At 39.7% G+C, this 25,510-nt stretch overlaps 1 protein-coding gene across 9 annotated transcripts; it reads right to left on the bottom strand.

The window, feature by feature from the left end:
• Window positions 1-10,216: 10,216 nt before the first annotated feature.
• Window positions 10,217-23,393, bottom strand: LOC307035467 (uncharacterized protein). Of its 9 annotated transcripts, XM_079674788.1 has the most exons (19): window positions 23,278-23,393; window positions 22,248-22,551; window positions 21,925-22,057; window positions 21,470-21,544; window positions 20,788-21,172; window positions 20,463-20,561; window positions 19,998-20,230; window positions 19,693-19,871; window positions 19,430-19,523; window positions 19,224-19,333; window positions 18,826-18,951; window positions 18,559-18,673; window positions 18,045-18,099; window positions 17,728-17,819; window positions 17,396-17,488; window positions 17,154-17,255; window positions 16,897-17,067; window positions 16,547-16,723; window positions 10,217-16,183 (listed from the first exon to the last, which is right to left on the bottom strand). In XM_079674788.1, the coding sequence occupies exons 9-16, from the start codon at window positions 19,436-19,438 to the stop codon at window positions 17,220-17,222; spliced, it is 636 nt and encodes a 211-aa protein (XP_079530914.1). In that variant the 5' UTR covers window positions 19,439-19,523; window positions 19,693-19,871; window positions 19,998-20,230; window positions 20,463-20,561; window positions 20,788-21,172; window positions 21,470-21,544; window positions 21,925-22,057; window positions 22,248-22,551; window positions 23,278-23,393; the 3' UTR covers window positions 10,217-16,183; window positions 16,547-16,723; window positions 16,897-17,067; window positions 17,154-17,219. The 9 variants fall into 9 exon arrangements, with proteins under 9 accessions (XP_079530914.1, XP_079530915.1, XP_079530916.1 ...); XM_079674789.1 differs by lacking the exon at window positions 18,045-18,099 and adding an exon at window positions 18,398-18,443 and having other exon boundaries at window positions 19,430-19,871; XM_079674790.1 differs by lacking the exon at window positions 19,430-19,523 and having other exon boundaries at window positions 18,826-18,878.
• Between the last annotated feature and the right edge of the window lie 2,117 nt (window positions 23,394-25,510).

The following is a 25,510-nucleotide window of genomic DNA, read 5'->3' as shown; positions in this document are numbered from 1 at the left end:
GTATTATGGTGAATTATTTACCAATGTTTGTTCTCAAAAAACGGTGCATTTTTATTAAATTAGTTATCTTTTTTAAGGAAGGCCAGAGCTTCAGCTGTGTCATAGCATTTATAGTTTATACAGCTGGATAGCATTTATAGTTTATACAGCTAAATGACATTAGCTGTCCCCGGCACAGTTGGATAGTGGAGGTGCCTGTTAGAAAAATATGTTTAAATGCTTGTATTTGCCCATGTGTTGTAAAGACAGCTTTCAACACAGAGTTGTAATAGTGGAATCGGCGATGGAGTGGAACAAAAATGTGGACCTGGAGTTTTTTCAGAGGATTTGACTGGCCAATGGGGACATTGGGATTGTTACATTGTACAATTAAAATATATAGTAGAAGATATAAGATATATAAATTATAATAAATTATTATTGCATAATAGAGTAATGCACAGATTAATTATTATTGCACTCTCTTCATTTTGTGTATTGTTTGTATATTGTGTCTGTATTGTTTGTATGCCATGTCCCTCATATTATAAGAATATGCACAATATAAATTATACTAAATTATTATTGCATAATAGAGTAATGCACAGATGTTACTGTTATTCTAAATAATCCTAATCATGTTTTTATTTTTCCTGTTTTACAGCTGCTTCACAGCTCTATATCACCAACACACACATATCCACACACACACACACACACACACACACACACACACACACACACACACACACACACACACACACACACACACACACACACACACACACACACACACACACACACATATAAAACCAACGGCACTTTTAAGAGCCACTCTCTCTCTCACTGTCTCTCTTTCTATCACTCTCTCACTTTCTCTTTCAATCACTCTCTCACCTTCTCTTTTTCAATCACTCTCTCTCACTTTCTCTTTTAATCATTCACTCTCTCACTCCTACAAATGGCTGGAGGGTCCCAAAAAAAAACCTGCTCAAGCTGTAGGCAAAGTATTTACTGTGGTAATAAAATCTGCCCAGTATGTAACCATACACAGAGACTGAAAAAGAAAATAGAAAAATTCCAAAGCCAGCAGCAGCAGTGGTTGTCATCAATGACAAAAAACCGAATCAAGTTCCACGTTATTGATGTCGCCGCCATTCTGGAATGTAGTTTACAGAATTATCTCATTCACCAAAAGTGTGAAAAGTAGTTTTATTACTTTGTCAGAGGATTATAAATTAACTGGTATTGTTTCACATCCACAGTATTAATTGTATCATTAAAGGTAGGTTATGTAAGTTTGAGAAACCAGCTCGAGTGCGCTAGGATTTGAAAATACACAGCCGTAAAAAATCTGCCACTTCCTTACAGAGCTCCTCCTCCAACACACACGAACGCGCACATGACCAATGAGGGCACGAGATAAGTTTGTGCACAGATGGAAGGCTAACAGGCACGTAGTCCGTCCAGTTATACAGCCGGGCCGGCTAAAATAATTAGTCATGCTCTTTACAGTACTACGGCTTCCACAGATGAATTTTTTTTATGGATCTTTTGTCAAAACACTTCGGATATTCATAGCAATTGGGATGTTAAGAGCATTCAATGGAATATAACAAAAAGTGTATCTCGAGCCGGTTTCTCAAGCTTACATACCCTACCTTTAATGAGAATATAATTCATGATTAATGATTTTCAAACAGCATGAACTATTATGTGTAGGAAGTTTATGAAATGTCTCATAAGTTAAAAATCCCAAATGTATTCAACAAAACATTATGAACAAATCATTGTTTTTATTATGATGCCAGGATATTAGTGTAGATGATTTATTTTGATGCTACTTCTGGGCAAGCTTGCAGATAAATTCAACAAATGTAAACAACAGTTTTGTGTATTTATCTAATTGATCTCTCTACCTCTCAACAATTACTTTCCCAGATGGAAAAGTTGCATGCCCTTGGCTTGAAGCCCCTGCTGCTGTTGGCGTATCCCCCTAGCAAGAGGGTGGCATCTAAAACCAAGGTGTTGATGCCCACGCATGCCCAGCTGACCACATACGCCAAGACATGCCTCGAAAATGTTGAGGTCATATACAATCTGCTGGTTGCAGGTGAGATTGCATTTATTTAATAACCATCTGCACAAGTCACTCATGCATATATTGACTATCTGTTATACAATGTGTGGTGTTGATTTGTCCTGTTTATTTCAAAACAACAAAGAGAGTCATTTTAAAGAGCTGGGGTCTCATTTATAACTGTTATGTATGCACAAAACAGGGCTTGAAAGAGGTGTATGCCACTTCCCATGCAAAAGTTGTAATCTATATATTTTTTTTAATTGACAGAAGATTATGGTGACAGGGGAAATTGTCTATGCATATTGTGAGGTGGTGAATTGAAGCCAGATTGTATAAATACATGTTATAAGCATCATTATATAACCTCTCACATATTTAATTTCAGTTAATATCACACGTTTCTTAAAGATCCTACATTCAAACCATCAGTGTTATTTTTGCATATGCCTGTGAGCCATAACTAATTCCATAAGCATCTTTCAATTGTAAAAGAAGTAAGACAACTCAAATCTCAAATCAAATTCCACTTAGTATTTCATCAGCACTGTCTCGCCATCACATTCCCCACCATCGGAGCGCAGAGGAGATGGTTGAAACAGTATAGTACTGACACTCGGGGTCAGTTGTGGAGCGCACCACAGCTGATGAAAAAAATCCAAGATAACATGAAATAGCAGTAAACAATAGCAGAACAGATGCAAGTACCAGACTGTGTCTCCAATGCGTTCTGTGGTGCACAAAGAGCGCACTGAAGACACTCCGGCCCCCACACACGTCTTCTCAAGTGACCTGACCCAGCACATCTTTCCCACCTACACATGTGGATAGCAAAGTCTAGAAATAAAGCCAGTGACAGCTCTCGCACAATCTCACATATGAGTCCTAATTATATTGCAGGCCAAAATTTAAATAAATACATTTTGTTCACTTATCAAACTTCCATTTTCCAATGATAAGCCAGTGTGGGGGATACCATTGACTTTTGCAAATATTGAAGCGATCAGTTTGATTGCTGTAAACATTTATAAATATTTATAAACATACTCAATCAATTTGACTTTTTTTACAGTTTAGCTTGATTAGGGTTGCCTTTTTTTGCATGTTTTGCACATTGGCCTAATTTCATATTTTATAATGTATGTGTGTGTATTCCATGTTCCTGTTTTCAAACATTCAATATTCAAAGGTATTATTGTCATATGCACCGCTACAGCGTAGTTGTTGGAAATGACAATCTTAACTCCCAGGCTCCTCCAACAATGGAGCATACAAACAGTACAAGAAGAAATAAAATAGTGCAAGAACAAAACTAACATGCAGGAATAAGTCAAATATATACATCAAAAATAGAATAAGATGAAACAGAAAGTAAAATGAAATACTAATATGGGGAGTAGGGATGTGCATCTCCATCACTGAGGCCGATGCGATGCGCATCTCGATACGTTGCCAACGATACGATACATTAACGATACATTTGAAACACCAAGCGATGCGATACGATACGATTCACCCCTGTTGCGATACAGTTCGATACGATTTGATTCAACATTATGCGATACGGGGCGATACGATGCGATTCAACATTATGCGATACGGGGCGATACGATTCAACACGATGCAAAATAATGATACTTCAATATGGTACGACAGAGGATTTTTGTTTTATTCCTTATTATGCAGCTAACCATAAATTAACAAAAAAGTGCTTTACATATTTGGTTCTCTCTACTAGCACTGCACATCCCATCATGCTGTTTATTTTTTTACCTTTTTTACCTTAAAAAACTCTCCAGAGTACAGTACAATTGTATAACACCTCACAGTTAAACAATTTAAGGATGCATTGCCCAGGATTAACAATGTGCAAATAACAACTACCACAGTGCAATGCCCATACAGCTGCCAGCCTGATGTGCTTAACACTCATTCATAGGCTAACTCACCAGTGAGCAGAAAGCAGTGGTTTCTATATGAACAATAAAGAATACAAATAACCTTTCACAAACAGCTCTATCATAACTGCTTACAGTAAGGAAGACATCTAAACTATTATTGGCAGTCACAATCTGCTGTAAACTAAACACCACTCTCTCTGACAGAACAGCTCACTGAGTGATTTAACTCATAGTCTAACTTTCAGGTTTCTCTTTTCAGCCGCAGCCATGTCGCCTCTTTATGTGCATCGCTTAATTCCTCGTACTACTAAAGCGGCACGGCATCGTTTACAATTTGCGAGCGATTTTTGAAGTTGACCGTCTTTCTTGAAAAATCCGAAGTGTTGTCAAACGTTTGATTTGTAGGTATTTTTCGGTACACTGTGTTTCTCTTTCTCTTCGACTTCCGTGTGTCTTGATAACTGAGACTCTCGGGCCTCCATAGTGCGACGCAATGATCAAAGATCGTCTCTGCTGAGCGTTGACAAGATGAGGGGATTTTATATGAATTAATCGTTTTTTTACTGATGCAAAGACGCTACAATCGATGCATCGCGAGTTCAACCCAAACTGTAGCCGATGTGCACTCTTTCAACCGGTGCACTCGCATCTTGAACGTTTATGCCGGTGAACCGATGCGAATTGGTGAATCTTAACATCCCTAATGGGGAGGCATGAATGAAATGGTTGTATAAACAGATGTGGATATGTATAAATATATATGAACAGATAACTAACCAATGCAACATTTTGGTATTATACATAATAAATAAATAAATATGTTGGCTTTTAAAAAGATTTGTACTGCAAACTCAGGGACAACACTCAACCCAGATCAAGAAGAGACCCCTGACACACCAACACCACCCCAAGACCCACCCAACCCAACCGATAGCTATATCTTACATTTGTTGCCATGTGATCAGCAACCAGGGGAAACAGCAGACCCACCACCACACCAGGCTCCCATCACCCACCCACCACCACACCAGGCTCCCATCCCCCACCCACCACCACACCAGGCTCCCATCACCCACCCACCACCACACCAGGAACCATCACACCAAATCCCACCAATGCGGCAGCAACGTAAAAGAACCAAAACAATGAAAGGTATATTTAGCTTGTATTCTACTAATTTAGATGCCACATAAGCATTAGTAAGTTCATGTTGCGATTTTTGTAGACGTTCCAAACATTGATTTATGAAAGGCCGGACTCATATTTGCCTTCAAATGTTATGCATGGATGCTATATTAATGTTTAGCACACATGCACATTTTGGAGTTAAAACAAAGACACAACAGAGTAACCTGTATGTATGTTGTCTGATAAGCTGAAGTCACATTCATTAAAACCTTTCTATACTTTATAATTTAATAGAAAGCTTGCACATCATTGCTTAATGTAATATAGTGCTACAGAGCCCAAGTCCCAGTGTAATGAATATAAGACTAAAACATATCCACTCAGTAGCAAGCAATGTAAGATGTAATCAGTCCATTAGCAGACACAGCAACATCCCGAAGGAATGGCAGAGAAGCTAAGATTTTGAATAAAACCATGTGTAGACTCTTAAACCTCTGTGATTTCTCAGTAGGAAACACTAAATGTGCTTATGTCACACAGTGGAAATGTTTGTGCATTCTGAGTTGAGCCCTATACAAAACGTACTTTACCTGTTAATAATGTATTCCATACAATTACAGATTGCTCTCACAACCAACTCGAGGTGTTCCCTGTCCGCAAAATAATAAAGACAAGGAACCGAAAGGTAGGATAATGATGACCTGGATGACAGTGTTTGCTGTTGGATAACTTTTCTGAATGTGTATAGCAATTACTTTATCTTACTTTGAAGGAATGCTGTTGTCCAATTCACAATATTAAGCTATTTGTGTAAACATCCTGTAAATCCCTCTAGTCGGTCAGACTTCTTTTTTCACGACTATATTTTTAAATATATGCAAACTATTTGAACAATACATATATCATAAGTACTTGTGAAAAGTTCAACGTTCAAATAACATACAGATGTACAATGTCTTTGTCTGCCTGCCACAGGGGGGACGGAGCACCTTTATGACTGGGAACCCTGCACCATTTGGTATGTTAATTTGCTTTTGTACAATTAAATGTATGTGTGCTGTTAACATTTGTGGTAATTGTTGGCACGCCATTATCTTAGGTGGCATTTGTTAAAGAAAAATGCAAAAAGTTCTGCTGTCTGTAGCACCAGCTATACACAAGTTCATTAATCTACAGATGTGCAAATCAACAACAGTGACAATCAAGTGGTGAAACCGTAAACTACAACAAAGGGTAATATATCAGTACCCTATTATTGGGCAGATCAAATTGTAACGTAACAAACGCATCATGATATCATTTCCCCAAGGGGATCTATAGACTGTTTGTTATCTATCAAATGCTATTTGATCCCTTATCTTGGAATACAATGTGCCTGTTGGAGGAGTTGTTATTCACTTGAAATGTTCTGCTGTAAGGCTCTAGGGATGCAATGATTTTACATTTTGATGCTATGATAATAGTCTGAGGAAACATCACCTTTGTCAGGGTTTTACAATTATTACACTAAGGATGGATGAATGTGTTCTTATAATTCAAGGTTTTATAGGATCTTTCCACAACATTTTGGCATTTTCAGCTGCTGTGCCTATTTACCTTTATTAACCCGATTAACCAGTTTTCCATATTTGTCAATGAGCAACAGTTGCTGTAAGGAACCTTAACGTACCATAATGTAGTTGTTTAGAGAGTGAGAACAAAAACACTCAGTGTAGCTGAACTGTTAAAAGTGACATTGGTTAAATGTGGGGTAGGTAAGTTTGAGAAACCGGCTTGAGATACACTTTTTTTATATTCCATGGAATGCTTTTAACATCCCGATAGCAATGAATATCTAAAGTGCTTTGACAAAAAATCCATACAAAAATATCATCTGTGGAAGCCGTAGTACTGTAAAAAGCACGACCAATCATCTGAGCCGGCCCGGCTAAAATAACTGGATGGCCTACCTGCCTCTCAGCCTTCCATCTGTGCACAAACTTATCTCGTGCCCTCATTGGTCATGTGCGTGTTCGTGTGTGTTGGAGGAGGGGCTCTGTAAGGAAGTGGCAGATTTTTTCCTGCTGTGTGTTTTCAAATCCTAGCGCACTCGAGCCGGTTTCTCAAACTTACATACCCCACCTTTAATCGCTGCATCCATACACTGGAATACCAAATACTTCATACAACACTGCATTTGTCTTCAAACGTTTATAAAACAGTATAAGAATGTTACAGTAGCCTAATGAAAATCGATTGAATGTTTATTACTGCTCACTTATTCTTCTTCACCCTCCCTTTATTTTTATTTTTAAAAGCTCACGGCTGCATTTCCCCCTTTAGATATACCATTTCAGGATCGGGGTCTAATCGCCAAAGACTTAACATTTATCGTATGGCATGTGTCAATAAATGTTCTTTAAATAAAATGAAGTCTCTCCTGATTGAAATACACAGAAGCAGCCCACAAGGGGTCCATGAGATGATAGTACATTATTGAAAACATTAATAACAGAATGCTTAATGCACAAAACATCAAGAAATAAGTAGCCAATGCTTCAATCCTTTGAGAATACACTGTTTGTAGTCTATTTTAATGTAATAATAGATTACATTTATAAAGCGCTTTTCCTGGTCCTCAAAGCGCTTACAAGCAAGTAAAACAAATATAACAACAAAAGTAGAAAGTGCTAAGCTAGGTGGAAAAAAGGCAAGGGGTTAGTTGATTAGGAGTTGAAGGCAAGAGTGAAAAGGTGAGTTTTGAGGGAATGTGTGTAATCGGATCTATGGGAGTCCGGCTGTTTCCGCACGGATATTTTAGTTAGCCGGACTCCCTGTTTCCTGTGAAATCCGGAAAAGTTTTTAAAAAATAAAAGAATACTTTATTCCGAGTTTGCTTGCTTTTCTCTTTGGAGGTCATGACATAACGGCAATATAATACACGGTTCGGCTGCATTAAATATTACACATCTGCCGTAGTTCTGTATTTATAGAGCCCTGATGAGAAGGCTTCTTGACAAACAGGAAGAACTGCCCCCAAAACTGAAAACGTGACGTGAATCATAAATATGTCAGCAATTAAATAACATCTTAGATTTATTTTCACACAATACCTCTCCTTTCAGTATCAACACTAATTCGGCTGACTTTTATATTTGATCCAATTGGTAGATAGGCGATATTTACACCATAACGGTGCACAGCTGATAGAAAGCAAGCCTAGTGGTTGAAGCACGTTATTGAATTTTAATATTTGTATTATTAGATATTAATAGGAGAGACAGACAGACAAACTAATAAGTGAGAATGTGTTGGTTTGTTCCAATCAGAGGCACATTTAGCAAATATGGCAGTAGCCATCGATCATCAGAAGATAAGATTTACTTTATTGATCCCAAGTTGGACATTTTTTCGTTACAGCAGCATGTGTAACAGTTGTAAATATGCAGTGGTGTTTATTTGTAAATCATTTAGTATAATCACACAAATTCTGTGTTTTATATTTAATAATTCTGTGTTCTTTATTTATTGAATGTTCAATACCTGACAGTATAATACATATGTATAATATCAGTTAAAATAAGTGCTTAAACATAGCCTACAGTAGTTAACATTGCAGGAAAGCAATATATCAATACTTTGTCAGGCTTAGATATTAATAGGAGACACAGACAGACAAACTAATGGTCTAAAGGCCTCTTTTTAATAAGAAAAAAGCTATCTGCTATACTACTATCATATATCAAAAGAATCAAAGGAACAGTTCAGCGCCCCACAACTTCATTGCAAACAGTTACAACCTTGACTTTACATCAGAAAGAACAAACATTAAAGAAGTGACTAACTGCATCAATTAGGGTTAAACGTGTATTCAGCTAAAAAATATACATCGCTGCAGTTATTATCCAGTGGAAAGCCCTTACCTACTGGCCTAGTTAAATCCAAGTGGTTACTTTTTTTACTTTTTTGTGGCAGACAAAGCTATTATAGTAGGAACCTGCGACCCAAGTTTTTCATCTCCAACCTTTTTCATCTCTGACCTTGTTAAACATTGAACATTCAATAAATGAGGAACAGAGAATTATTCAATATAAAACACAGAATTTGTGTGATTATACTCAATTATTTACAAATAAACAACACCGCATATTTACAACTGTCACACATGCTGCTGTAACGAAAGAATTTCCAACTTGGGATCAATAAAGTATATATTATCTTAAGATGATCGATGGCTACTGCCATATTTGCTAAATGTGCCTCTGAACCTTGACAAGTGCATGTTTCAGGCTTATCAATTAACAACAGGAGGGGTCACAGACATAAGACCAGCTGTTAAATGAAGCTCTTCTGACCTTAGCTGTCATGTCATATTAATGATGCCCATTATGGACACAAGCAATTTTCACCCATGTATTAATTATATGTTTTAAATTTGAGTGTTTCCTATCCCCTAAACCTCCAGGGATGTAGACAGTTTAATAGTGGCGACTTCTAATTATGGGAAATACGAAAACGTCTTATAAAACTAGAATTCCCAGTAGAGACGTGCCATAGAACATGTTGCAAAACACACAATGGCCAGCATGTGTAGTTCTGGGGACGGGGTGGGGGAGGGGGGGGTGGACCCGTCCGAGTCCAGTTTTGGATAGTCTGCCGTGGTTCCATCCCATTTCAAAGTGCTGTTTGACACTCGGCGTAACGGGCGTAACCCTCGGCACATTCCAACATCCAATCACAGCTTGAGGAGTAATCACGGAGCGGAGAGAATACTTACTTCCGGGTGTAAAATTCTCTAAAGCAACTTCTATGAGCTGCTCCGACCCTCGGTCCTGACGGACTCCAAATGTCCGACATTATACAATCAAACAAATAAATAAACACAAGGATAATTGTGTCTTATTGTTGAGTAAATAACACTGTGTGGTTTAGAAAATGATACAACATTAGAAGTACGAGTTGGGAGTGAGAATGTATTGGTATTTACCCTGCATTATGCACATGTTACTAATAAAGGATTATGTTATTGTATGGACTCTATTTACAATGTATTCACATTAATAGTTCATAATCAACGAATGACAAAATGCAGTGACAAGAAAACAACCATTGTATAGCATTTGTTTGAGTAATAAGAGGCAGTTAAATATAAATGCAAGGCAATTTATTTTCATACACATCAGCAAGTCAAAGTGCTTTAAATAAACAGAAGTACAAAATATAAACACATTTTCGCATTACTATGAACTCGGGCGAAACAAGTGCATAGTTTCATATCGTTCTCATATATAGTGTTTTATAATGTTACATTACATTACATTTAGCTGACGCTTTTATCCAAAGCGACTTACAATAAGTGCATTCGACCAGGAAGATACAAACTTGAAGAAAACAGAATCATATTTCAATCAGGAGAGACGTGATGTATGGAATACATGTTTATTATCGGGTCACATTATATAAATGAAACATAATGATGACAGTTTATAACAAGTGAATGAAATGGTGTTTGGCGATTAGGCCCAGGTTTTGTAGGATGTCATTCGGGAAGGGAAGAACCGTTTCCGATGAACCCCCCCTGGGTCTAGACACTGGTGGTGGTGATAAGTGGTTAGGTCCGGTTGGAAGGGAGAAGGTTGAGCTTGACCCTGAGTTGGAAGCAGGAGTCGAAGGGGTGGAGGAGGGTTGCGCGTTGACACCTGGAAGACAGCTGATGGAAAAGGGGAGAGCATATATAGAGGGATTAACAGGTGCGATGATTAGGCTTGTGAATGGAGGGAAGTGATAGGTTAGCTGAGGAGTGGGGAGTGGCGCTCCCTATCCTTTAGTGAAGGGAGCGAGTATTGCCATGACGCGCAATACGAAGTGATAGGTCTTCCTGCCTGAACTTGCGCTGAGCTTCATTTCAATCAGGAGAGACGTGATGTATGGAATACATGTTTATTATCGGGTCACATTATATAAATGAAACATAATGATGACAGTTTATAACAAGTGAATGAAATGGTGTTTGGCGATTAGGCCCAGGTTTTGTAGGATGTCATTCGGGAAGGGAAGAACCGTTTCCGATGAACCCCCAAAAGAAGTGAAGGTATGAAGTACTGAACGTGATGAAATCTTACCTTGTGGGATGCAGTGGAAATCTATGGATGAAAAGAGAGGTTAATACATGTGGGGATTTAGGCATCCTCCCTGGACGTACAGGGCTTCCTGGACGTACAGGGCATCCTGGACATACAGGGCGTCCTGGACATACAGGGCTTCCCGGACGTACGGGGCATCCCGGACGTACGGGGCGTCCCGGACATACGGGGCGTCCCGGACATACGGGGCGTCCCGGACATACGGGGCTTCCCGGACATACGGGGCTTCCCGGACGTACGGGGCATCCTGGACATACAGGGCGTCCTGGACTTACGGGGCTTCCCGGACGTACGGGGCATCCCGGACGAACGGGGCATCCTGGACGTACAGGGCATCCCGGACGTACGGGGCAACCTGACTTCGCAGGGACACATTTTATACAGACCCGAAGGTTACAACCTGGACGTACAGGGTTAGACATGCAAGGATAAACATGAGCCGCGGGGCGAATATACGTGCTGACATGCTAAGAACCACCACCAGTTATATGCATACGTACCAATTTGAAGGTTGGAGAGACCTTTGGATAGCCAGCACGGCACTGGCGTTCGGACGAATGTAGGATGAGAAGCGGTTGTTGTAGGGAAGAGGAACAATTACCTTGATTGCGGCAGGTTTGCTGCACCTATCCTGAACGAGCCCTGAAATGCTCTTAAGACACCACCACCAGTTATATGCATGTTTACCAGAGGTAAACTGGAGAGATCTTGGATAGCCGGCACGAGCCGATGCCCGGCGAAGAGGGAGATGTAGACAATGTAATGCGGCTGTTAGCTTGAGTACAATGATGCATGAATATCATACCCTGCTTAACATAAGCCATGTGAGCATGAACCAAATATATGAGTGCAATATGAGCAGCATGAAATAATATTTGCTTAGGTAAATGCTGAGACATGACCCATGATATAGGCAGGGCTCAACGCTAACCTTTAAAAGTGGTTGCCAGGCTGGCAACCAGGCATCCGCTTTTGGTTGCCAACTGAAAATACGGTTGCCCTTTTTGATACCTTATATTTTAAATAATTAAGATGCTATACAGTTATACATCCACTTAATAATGAACATGTGACACGGAATGTTCAAATGCTTACAATAAGTAATTAACGCACTTGTTTGAACCTAAGTGGTAGTAAACTTGTCCACCCTCAATTGCTGGTATACAAAATACCAGTAGTGCTGCTGTTGTCCTGTCTTCAATGATCGCTCACAAATGAATTGAGCAAGTCATCAGTTTCTTGATCATCCGTTGTCTCCCTTTCAAATGTGGGTTTTCTTGACCTTTGTGCTGACCCCCACCATAGACCCATTGGCCCTTCAGCATGAAGTCTTGGATTGGCCAGACTAATACATTTCTAATGTTAAATAAATGAAAACCATTCATAGTTAAACATTTGATATTAATTATTGATGCTGTAAATTACCTTTAATATGTCTAACTATATTTAAAATGTGTTACCTTTTTAAAGAGTGATTATAATTTAATGCAACCATTTTCTATGGTAAAGTTTCGTTTTGCACTTTTATTTTGTAGTAATAAGATCGGAACTCTTATTTTGAAGGAACTTTTACCGGAAGTGAATAGAAACATTCCTCTTTGTTTTTTGTTCGGGTTTTACCTTACGCTCCATCAGTTGAATCACTTTGAACATTCATTGGAGAAGTTGAGGTGTTGGCTGAACTTTTATCACAGTCAAGCAACTTATTTTTTCTTCGCCATTTTGTTGTAAAACAAACACAAGGCGCACCGCGCACGCGAGTAAACGTGCGTCGCTTCTGGCTTTGTAATCACGCAAATGCACGTGCAATTTAAGTATCAGGTTCCGACTGGTCACAACAATTAAATATCACTGTTAAAAACGAATATGAACATTTATCTATTTTGGGGTGCACGTTTGCTGTCCTTATTTCTTATGTTAAAAACTGGTTGCCACTGATGGCAACCAAAGTCCAAGAAGTGGTTGACATTTCCAAATGGTTGCCAATGGCAACCGTTACTATCGAGCCCTGGTATAGGACTAGCTTAATTAGCAGTTTAATTACGCCACGGTGAGACGTAGATGCTGATGTGCTGGTTGGGTGATTAGGCTGTCTTCTATCATCTTACATGAACATCTCTTTCTCCCTGAAAGAAACCCCCCAAAAAAACCACGGATGGGCAGCATCCATGGCTGTGTGAAGCTTGAAACTGCGGTACTTACTGAGCATTGTGACGGGTAGTAGTTACCCGAACTGCATAACTCCATGCTGTAACGCGTTACACCCGACACTGCCTGGAACTCACCTTAACCCTAAACTAAAGCAACGATATTCTCTCTTTTTTCCTCTCTCCTTTTTCTTCTTCTCTTTCTCTCTCTTCTTCTTCGTTCTTCTCTTCTTTTGCTTTTCTCTTTCTTTTCTCCTTCTTTCCTTTCTCTCTTTTCTTTCTTCTCTTTTCTTACCTGTTTTAGCGGTGAGGCGCAGGGAAAGGAGGCGAGCCTGCTGTGCGCTGAACCTGCTAGTAGTGATGTTACATATTACGCCGAGGCTTCGGAGCGTGTGTCGAGTAATCCCCAATCTTTTTGTGAAGCATGTATCGAGGCTTGTATCATTTTGGGCCAGTGACGTCATCGATGACAAGCGAACCTCGCTGCCTGTCGATACCACGTGACTGCTTCGGGAAGCGATTCATTTGAACCGTTGAGCCACAAAGCTCATAATACCCATGGATGTATAACAAAAAACATATTACCCCTCCTGTACCCGGGTCCGCTGGTGACACGATGGAATTAAAAGAGCTCAGACCCTCACTTATATAGAGGTCGGAAAATGTCATAAGTATAAATAGATACAAGCATAAATAAATGTAGGAATAAAACATGAATAAATAAATGAATAAATGCAGATAAGATATATCCAGTGTTTTTTAGGGTAAATTCAGCGTGTGGGCCTGTGGCTTGCTGGAAAGCAGCCGACCCACGACCGCAGGGTTTGCTTATAGAAGCTACAGCTAAATGAGATAATGCAGTTAATAAATGTATTCCTGATATGGTTTAGCCTTCTCAGGCTACAACGTGGTTAAGTTTATGAATAATATTAAGGAATACGAATCCCTCTTTGCAATGTTTACCAGCCTCCTATAGGCTTTTCAATCACAATCGTTCAACTGGAATGAAAGCAATATTGTTAACATGAAAATAGGATTTTATGTCCGTTGTTTAGAGTTATTCTAAGGCTTTACTCATTGGGAACTCGGTATGAGATAGAGCGCAACTGTTGAGATTTCCAATTTGCCTGTTTTACACGCTTTGACCAACAGGGGTTTATGTTCAAATGAAGCCCATGATGAAGCCTCATGACATGAACCCTTTGCGAACCAATTGCTGGAAAGCTTCAAAGCTTCATAAGGCTTCATCTCGCCATCACTACCCGCTTGCCACCTAAGACGCACTTAGAGACCAGTACTGCTACTGAGCCGGGAGGAGAAGTAGCTTCGATGAGATGTAGCTTGAGCCCTGCCTGCCTGCAAGAGGGGTTGTGGTTGAAGCCGGAAGTGGGTGAAGCTTCGCAAGCGATGAGGGCCCGTTCCGCGTGAAGGCCGGAAGCGCCGCATTTGAGCGGCCCTGATGCCAGTGATGCCCTCTCGAGAGACTGAAGGCGTGTGTCAATTGTTTGCCTGAAGTAGCCCATTTCCATTAAGCCGGAGGAACTTCCGTGGAGCTCAGTATCCTTGTTTTTTTTCTTCCGCATCCGGGTTTGCGGGGTGGCCGGCTAGAACCGCTAGCCAACTGGGGAACGCCCCCTGTAGCTTAATCTGCAAGACTGCGGAGCTGATGAATTAATACCCGGAGCTGGGACGAAGCCCTGCTGCTGCTTGCGCGTTGACACCTGGAAGACAGCTGATGGAAAAGGGGAGAGCATATATAGAGGGATTAACAGGTGCGATGATTAGGCTTGTGAATGGAGGGAAGTGATAGGTTAGCTGAGGAGTGGGGAGTGGCGCTCCCTATCCTTTAGTGAAGGGAGCGAGTATTGCCATGACGCGCAATACGAAGTGATAGGTCTTCCTGCCTGAACTTGCGCTGAGCTTCATAAGTACATCAGGTTTCATAGAGCCAAAACATTTAAAGTGCTACTCAACTGGCTTTAGATAAGCCAGTCCTTTGTTAGTATATAAGTGCTTTGTTATTAGTACTTTGTTAGTAGTTCTTTGTTAGTAATTCTTTGTTAATAATTATTTGTTAATAATTCTATCGCTCTAAGTGGAGTCTAAAGAGATGAATTTTCAGTCTACGCCGGAAGATGTGTAAGCTTTCTGCTGTCCTGATTTCAATGGGGAACTCATTCCACCATTTTGGAGCCAGGATAGCAAACCCACATGTTTTTGCTGATGGGAACTTGGGTCCCCCTCGCAGTGCGGGTGCAGCGTGCTGTTTGGCCGATGCAGAGCGGAGTGCACGTGCTGGGGTGTACGGTTTAACCATGTCCTCGATGTAGGAAGGGCCAGATCCATTCACAGCATGGTACGCAAGTACCATTGTCTTGAAGTGGATTCTGGCAGTTACTGGAAGCCAGTGAAGGGAGCGGAGGAGCGGCGTGGTGTGGGAATGTTTTGGAAGGTTGAAGACCAGACGAGCCGCTGCATTCTGTCTTTATTTTGTATGGCTTTAAGTGTGTTTTAAATGTGTTTTGTCATTATTATGGCGTGCACCAGCGTGTGGACGAGACACGTCGCTTGTGAAAGAGCTCTCCAGTGCCTCTGTGTTGCTTGGCAGAAACCTTTACAGGTCTTCTTCCTCAGACTCAGGGCTAGTGTAGTCATTGTCATCCGACTCCTCAATTTCCTGCTGTAATTGAAGATCATGGCATTCCAAAGCGGCTACACCGCTGTACGCATGTACAGCCTGTTTGTGTTGGCTTTTGAGGAAGTGCCACCTCCGACTGAGGACACTCTTGAGCCCATGTGCAGCATCCTCTGTCAGGTCACCGAAATCTGGAGAGGAATAATCACACAGCAAAAGGGCTCAATGTAAACAAACCATGACAATTGCAAATCTCTTTGCATTGTACAATACTGCATGTGTAAAAACACTACAAAATAGGTAAATCCATCTTAAACTGAAGGATGTTACTATATATTGGGTGCCAAATGGGATATGTTGATTAATGTTTGATAGTGCTTAACAATTAGTCAATAGACAGAAAATAATCGATTATGATCTTGATAATGAATAGTTTCAGTAATTTACTATTTGACTTCGGCCCGACACAGTGACAGATGTGTTCTATTTATGTAAGACATGTAATGTGTTGAAGAGTGGATGAAAATATTCAAATGTTAAGATCTCAGACATACTGCTGGTTTTGATGCCCTCCAAAGTCTGTCCTCTGAGTGCTTCCACTTCTTGCACTTCCTTCAGAAGGAACATGATGTGCTGCGACATCTCTTTCACCAGGATGCTCTGCTCCTCCTCCAAACGTCTGACCAGCATTACCTGGTCAAAGACAGACCTCTTCAACCTGAAGGTGTTGCCTTTAGGTTGAGGAAAGGAATGGAGTAGTGGACAAGGAATATTTATTCATATATTATATTATTACAGAATGATTTTCATTTCTGAGACACAAATCTTTGTAGCGATAGCATTGGTTCTTTCATATTTTGGTATAGACTAAAAAAAGATCAAGCCAAACTAATAATTATCCTACCATTTGCATGCCTCTCCCATGGTAGGATGTAGCCCTCTGTCAGTCAGCAAGCCAACGCCTCGTTGATCTGTTCTTCCTGCACTCCTGAGTTGTATTGCACAACTTTTTCGCGAAGCTTCTTCTTCAGCTCTCTCATTCTCTTCCTCTTCCTTTACCTTGCCTGGTTGCTGTCTGCAAAGTGAAACGGAAACAAAACTGTGTCATGGTGCCAGAATGTTTTCGTAGTGTAATTTCAATAACTACGTTTGACAACAAACCATGCTGACGATACAGATCTTGCTTCCTGCGCAAAAGAGTGACGGTGATGTTCTCAATATCCCCCCTCAGTCCTTCAGTACACCCTGGGGCGTAGACTTTCTCTAAATAGTTGCAAAAAGCAATTGGAGAAGAGATACAATCAGTGACAGTCTCAGTTTCAACATATGGCCAACTTATATTGTGTGTCTAAACTTACAGTAATTAACAGATGTATATATGGAAAACCTGTGGTATGTCTTACCTGTGACCGCTGCTGTATGGTCTCCTGATCAAGGTTGTTCTCCTTTTTGAAGTCGCTGAAGCTGGCAGCTTCCACCTTTGCCCTCTCTGTGATCTTTACAAAAAAAAGAAAATGTCAGCGAAAAGCGCCATGCAACACCATAATGCAAAGAACACCAGTTTTCAGTACAAGACCTTCAGAAGAACAGTTGAAATATTCCATTACACCATCTGACTTGCAAGAGGAAGTGTGGATAAGGGAGAACATAATGTATATAGCTATGAGGTTACATTGCAGACATCCTTCATAAATATGTAATGTCAGATGAGAAGACAATTGTAATTTGCCCTTACTTTGACATATCTGTGGGCTAAAACTTGATGAAGGTTGTCCCTCTTCCTTCTGTTCCAACCCATGGCCTGTTGAGTGAGCATGTTCACTCTTCCTAAAAAAGACAAAAAATATATCCACAAACAAAAAAGTAAGTATTCACATCAAAAAGGCAATACTGAGTGAGAAACCTGATAGACATGACTAAACCGAATCGTTGAAAGGTTGTTGAACTGGTCATTACAGTAAAGTAATACACCAATAATGTTTTTAAGGAGGAAACTCTCTGTAAAATACTTATCAGGGCTGCCTTATCACAGTGTGTAGTGTTAATACCAACCTGCTTTTGTCATGTATCTTGTGACCAGAGCTGCCCTGGAGAGAAAGCTGTTCACCTATAATGAATGTTACAATTAATGTTCAGTCACCATCACATAACAATATTACCTACACATCATAGATCTTGAACTGGATGGTTTAAGAGAAAACTTGTGTACTGACTTCCTACAATATGCATGCATTTAGTGTTGCTGAACAAATGAGCTACCTATCTTTCATTTGAACTCAGACATAAAGAATATGCTTGAAACTAATCAACAGGCTTGTCACTGAGATGACACCTACATATTTGTACTGCTTTCTGTTAAGACTTCTTGTATCCATACAGTTACAATAATGCCATTAATAACATACCTGCTCTACTTCCTCTCCCACTGTGTTTCCTGCTCCGTCCTGACTTCTGCCACTCACAGCGCAAGTAGTGTTATGTAGCATTTCTTTAGAAGTTTTTGATACCCAATAAGACATGCCATGCACAACATTTAAAAATCCTTTGCATTAAAGATGTAATTTACCTCGCATTTTGCTGTATGGGCTTTAGCATGCATCACGCTAAGAAATGGCCTCATTTCGGTCAACGGCAGAAGCTCTGGTAATCCCCCGGCTATTTTGTTAAGGTATAGCCAGTACCTAAGAAGCAGGAGCAGCATTTTGTGATTGAGTGTTACAAAGATAAACTTTTAATTGACATGACAACAATATCAATAACATCTAAAATGACTGCTGAGGCATAGGCCATTTTAAACATTGTTGTGGATGTGCAATATGACAGTGAGGATTACCTGCATGTTACATCCATACAGAAGAAGTCAACATTTGCCTTCTTGGACATCTCCTTTTGGAGAAACATTGGGTAAGCGTATATTTCTCCACGGAAGTGGTTCAGTCCTCGTAAGAGAAACCCATGTCTGATTAATCAGAAGAAAATCTAGTTGTTAATAATAAACTGACACAGCAAGGCCTGGCTTAAGCACTCATCTCTGTCATCTAGCTGGCTATAACAATAAATATCACTTGGATGCTACAAATGATGGATAAATTCCGCTTCACCATCAAAAGTGTTTAATGGTTCCAATTATTACAAAGACTTAGACTTGGATTTCTATTAAAACGGAAATAATGAGACCAGACTCAAGAACCAAACACATATACACACACAGACACACTTACAAATACATACCTGCAAACTGCCACTTGAATGCCCTCCTCGTCTATCTGGGCACCAGACTTTTTTGACATCTCTCTGCCAGCGGTGAATTTGGCAATACCACAGAGGGCACTGTCCTTTCCCTATAAAGTCAGTTTATTACAAACAAGTTTTGACATATACAAAAAAGAACACCACAGGTGTAACTGCAACTATCATAATAAGAAAAAAAAAAGTACACTTTTCATGTTGCCTCTGACAAGGTCAACAAATGTTGCGACTTCCTCGTCCTTGGCCAGGAACAAGCCCTAATAGATTGGCGGCTCCTCAGTCCTGTCCATGATAAGTTAACATACAAGTCAATAATAAAAATCACAAAGCACTACATTACTATGATTTGTTTTAATGTCTGTTATGGCTACTCAAAGACAACCCCAAGGGCTACTATTTGTAGCCTATTAGCGGTGTGTTCTTTATCATTTTCATTAATACCTATACCTACCCTTTTGACTTGGAAAAGCGGTAATGCTTGCGGTTTCCATCACAGCAGACAGCCAACATGTCTGGAGAACATGCTGGACAAACAAAGTGATGGACCTGGCACATATCCTCTTGTTTGGACTGACAGAAGCAAAACTCGAAGAAGCTTCGCTGAAATGTATCAGCACAGATACTACCTGTCTGTATATTGATTTAAAAAAAGTGGATTAGTAATTATTTTGAAAGCAATGCCAACAATTAATGATATGGTATACAGTAATATGATATTGTTTTTTGTATGTTTCCGTGTGATTCAGGCAGATTTACCCGTCCAGCTTGAACAGATCTGTGCTCCAACATTTTCAGAAATGCCTGCCTGGACATGGCTGGTGCTGTCACCTTCATGTGCTCGAATGAGGTGAACACATCATATTTGTAAAGCGTCTGGCAGCTGGTGCTAGCTGGCCAGTACCGATACAAAAGCAGGTCTTTAACCTCAGGAGTCCATTCTGCAGAGCAGGATGGACAGGATTTCCGAGGCAAGCAGACATTGTATCGTCCTGTGAACAAATGGACAAAGAAAAGACATTTCGGTAATCAAACTGTGAGTTTGCCTTAAAATATTGTATTTAATACATAGATGTGCATATATGATGTATTAGCTATTTGACATGGCATTTGGATGTTGTCTGAAAATGACCAGGTGATAAAAATCTTTGCGTTGCACAAAGTGGTAAAACTCTGCTGTACAATACTACTTGTACAAAAAGAAGGGCTTTCAGAACAACTTACCGTTGATGGTGACCACAGAAATATGCTTCCAATGAATAACTGTGACGTCATCAGAGCATTCACAGATTGACCTTGGAGTAGGAACAGGCAGTTGACATACTGCAATATAGAAAATAAGTTAGGAAGGTTGTATTTACAGTTTTTCCTTAATTCTCCAGATTATCAAGATATTCAATAAAATGTTGCATCATTTCCACATATCTTGCAGCCCTAGTCAAAACCAATCATACTTTTTTCAATCAGCTATGTACACTTCCCATTCACACTTAATTTTGGGAACTACACTATAATGGGACATTGTAATGTAATGTTAATCTTTACATACTTTGTTCACAAAACTGAGGCTGGCCATTTTCATCCACCACAGCAGTTGTAGGGGGAATGGGCTCCAGAAATCCATTGAACACAGCCTCTCTGTCATGGAAGATATTTCTTTTGTGGGCCTCCATGTCACAGGTTGCACAGAGGAACTCCATGTCCAGTGGAACACAGTCCAGGCACCTAAGCCGCTTCTTCTGCACAGTATCTGTGGCACTTCTGAATGGCTATTCTCTCAGCTGAGAGTTTTGCATTAAAAAGCATTGGCCTAGCAGTTTTCATTCTCACATCTGTGAGAAGCTGCCTTTGTGCCCAGGCAGAAACCGTTCCGTCTGTTGCCCCCAGAACCTGGACTGCAGTTAGGGTGTCCCTTAACTCTTGGAGATGTGTTTCTAAAAAATAAAACAGCTGTTAAGCCGCCACCCTAAAACTGGTATGATGGATATTAAGGTAGTATACTGAAACACTTTTGAGTTGGAAAAATATATGCGGACTAATAATAGCAACATGCTATGAATCATCATATGCATCCAAAGCAATATTAGCAAGTGATACTTATACCAAATATGCATTCACTTGTCATGAAACAGTCAACACTCAATACTTTATTATGATTAACTAGTATAAAAATGCAAAAATTGGGAAAAACTGTAGTGCCAATCAACTGCTGTTATAATCAATATACTCACCAAGACTACCAAACTCTTGATGTTCTAGCTGAAGGCCTTCCTCATGCACAGGATCGTCTCTTCTGGCTTGTGAAGCTGCAGAGACAGTCATTTTTGCTTAACCCTTCAATCAATCTAAAATTACACCAATTCATTGTAATATGAAAATGCTCTGTAAGGACTGCAGGTAATGAAACTAAGAACATATTACCACAGCATCACAATGACAATTTACATTTGCCAAACTTTTATCCAAATCGAGGTACACATTAAAAAAAATACAACACAAGCAAGGATTATCAGTCACAGGCTCTTACAATATCTTGATTTAATTTGAAAATGTTTTAAACATTGCAACAGATTTGTCAAGAGGTATCTTTACATTACATAATTTCATACTGTGTACACCAAAATAACTTTGTTATGAATGATCTTTATTCTTAGACTTAGAAATCACGATATAGTAAAGAACAAACCTGATGCGGAGCATTGTGTTTCCTGTTGTCTCTCACGTTGTCTCTCACGTCTGCGTGTGACCACTGGATTAGAAAGGGGTCGTTTCCTGCTTTTTCTTTTCTTTTTCGGAGGGATGGCAGGGGTTTCAGTGGCCTATATTTTTTCAGAGGTTGAGATCAACAACAAAGTTGTGATACAACATAAGACAGCAGCTCTTATATTTGAGCAATTATTTAACGGTTGCATAAAAAGGTCTAACGGACCCTTTACATTACATCAATAAAAAGCAATAGCAATGATTATATTACAGACTTGGGTATTTGCTTATCATGAAAAGCCTCACCCTGGCCTCATGGACAAGAGCCTCGCTAATCAATGCAGCCATGTGCATCGTGGCCTCATTGGGATCCTCAAAGACCCTCACTTCAGGGTTGAGGGACATGGCATACAAAGAGAGAGTGAGTGATTAAAAGAGAAAGTGAGAGATCTATTGAAAAAGAGAAGGTGAGAGAGTGATTGAAAGAGAAAGTGAGAGAGTGATAGAAAGAGAGACAGTGAGAGAGAGAGTGGCTCTTAAAAGTGCCGTTGGTTTTATATGTGTGTGTGTGTGGATATGTGTGTGTTGGTGATATCGAGTTGTAAAGAAGCTGTAAAACAGGAAAAATAAAAACATGATTAGGATTATTTAAAATAACAGTAACATCTGTGCATTAGTCTATTATGCAATAATAATTTAGTATAATTTATACTGTGCATATTGTTATATTATGAGGGACATGACATACAAACAATACAGACACAATATACAAACAATACACAAAATGAAGAGAGTGCAATAATAATTAATCTGTGCATTACTCTATTATGCAATAATAATTTATTATAATTTATATATCTTATATCTTCTATTATATATTTTAATTCTACAATGTAACAATCCCAATGTCCCCACTGGTCAGTCAAATCCTCTGGAAAAACTCCAGGTCCACATTTTTGTTCCACTACATCACCGATTCCACTATTACAACTCTCTGTTGAACACTGTCTTTACAACACATGGGCAAATACAAGCATTTAAACATATTTTTCAAGCAGGCACCTCCACTATCCAACTGTGCCAGGGACAGCTAATGTTATTTAGCTGTATAAACTATAAATGCTATCCAGCTACAAACTTTGACCGGAAAGCCGGAGGCTAGCTGAACGTGGCCGCTAGCTTGCGTGTACCCTATTGTAAAAGCTAAACACACTACAAAACTCAACATAATATCCAGGAATGAAACGCTAAAGAGACTGTGCTACAGTGGAATAAATAAAAGCAATATCATTTCGTGTTTTAAAGAAATAAACTCCCCTTGATTTTAGATACTTACTGTAGTCCGTTGTGACATGAAATGAATGAAAGTGACGTGATCGTGGGCAACGTCACGTGGCTACGTCACTGCCGTCAAGCGCGACATAACGTTGCCGTGGTAACGACGGCATCTTCTTCTGGTTTATCGTTGTTATAAAAAAAAAGATTATTATTACTATTAATGATCAAATATGAATGTAATTGTCTTTTAAATAACGTAAACTAAAGGGAACAATCTATTTGACACAGCTGAAGCTCTGGCCTTCCTTAAAAAATAACAAATTTAATAAAAATGCACCGTTTTTTGAGAACAAACATTGGTAAATAATGCACCATAATACATTCTGACGAAAAATAAAAATTATTATGAATACAAATAAAATAAAAGAAGCCTCCCGTGAGTTACTACAAGCTATAAAGTAGATTTTTAAAACGTTTTATAGAATAAAAAGCTCACTGCAGGACGTTGTAGAAATGCGTGTGTGCACCACGACAAAGGAGCCTCATTCACTTTACATTGGGGTTGTTTACGCAAATATAAAAGATTCCGTGACTCCACCACGCAATGCGGTGTTAAGGAGTCGTGGAGGAGTCACACATTCTGGTGAGATCAGGTTGTCTGTAAACCTTCCCTAAATATATTGATTTAGGGATAATCCACTAACATCCTTTAATACACATGTTAATTTGACTCAGATGTGCTGATAATATCCGCAATATAAATCTTTAAACGTCTTCTTACCTTTAAAAGTCCAACACGAACAGTCTATTATGCTGCAACTCTACTGTGCTGCTAGCTTCAATAGTTTCCCGGAAGTCAGCGGCAAGCTAACTTCCAGGGAACTATTGAGGGCTCCACGATCTGCCATTGCTGTAAAAAAAACTGGTCCATTGGAGTGAAAGGAGATGTCGTAACTCTTCTATTATATGGCTCATGTCGTAGCTATGGATAGAGACGCTTTAATTAAGCTTTACTTTGGCCTTGGGATGAGTTATCAAGACATCCTTACAACACTTGCTTTGCAAGGGATAATTGTTAGTAAAAGTACATTAAGGAGAATATTGAGAGCGTGTGGATTAAATCGTTGGAAATATGCTGATTTGGAAGTTACTATCGACTATATAGTTGGTCAATTGAGAGGCCCTAGACAACTTCATGGATATCGCTGGATGTATGCAAAGCTTTTGGAGCGAGGTATCCGCATCCGGAAAGAAGACGTGAAGATCCTTCTTTCTCTGCTCGACCCAGTCAACTCTCAAGCTTGCCTGAAAAGACGTCTTAGCCGGAGAAAGTATTTTTCACAAGGGCCTAATTTCATATGGCACGTAGAAGGCTACGTCAAACTTTAGCCCTATGGAATATGCATTAATGGATGCATAGACAGATATTCCCATCGGATTATCTGGCTAAAAGCAGCTTTCACCAACAGCGACCCATAAGTAATTGGAAGCTACTTTGTCGAAGCAATAGAGAATGTCGGAGGTTACCCAAGGCTTTTACGCACTGACATGGGCACAGAGAATGTTCTGCTACGAGACATCCAACAGTTTTTACAGCGAAACGATGAAGAGGACAGAGCAGGAGAAAGGAGTTATATAACAGGAGCTAGCACAGCAAATCAGAGAATAGAGAGCTGGTGGGGAGTGGTGAGAAAGGAAGGGGTTCAATACTGGATCCAGCAACTGGGAGAACTCAAGGATGAAGGGCTCTTCACTGGTGATTTTCTGGACAAAGCACTTGTCCAGTTCATGGCAATCATTCAGGTAAAACAATATGACGTTGATCTGACAATTGTTAGCTGCAGTTAAACAGAGACCATAACCATTTAAATTATATCGGGAAATAGTCAAAGTAGGGCACAGACTTAAAAACCACAGGATTTATTAGGAGAGTCAATCATGTTGTATGCATCCATCCACATACTTTTTCGCATTGATACGCAGCAATGATCTGCCAAATACACCCACTAGAACAACCTTTAGAACAGGGTTGCCAACTTTGGGTACCTGGCTCGAGTGAGATTTTGATATAATGGGTTTAATTACACATATGCGCACTAAATGACTGCTATTGTGTCAGTAGCGGGACCCTAGCATATATATATATGCTATATACAAGATATACAAATACACAATATTGGACACAGACTATAAAGGGCACACCGTTTCATTCACTAATGAAAGTCAAACACTTGTTTCCACTGTTTTATTGTGTGCCTGTCGCGATAAGCAATTAATTGACTTATCGTACG

This window comes from Notothenia rossii (assembly GCF_949606895.1).
Source record: "Notothenia rossii genome assembly, chromosome: 1".
NCBI classification, from domain to species: domain Eukaryota; kingdom Metazoa; phylum Chordata; class Actinopteri; order Perciformes; family Nototheniidae; genus Notothenia; species Notothenia rossii.
The sequence above is the reverse complement of the archived record's forward strand: the minus strand, read 5'-3'. Positions and strand labels throughout refer to the sequence as shown.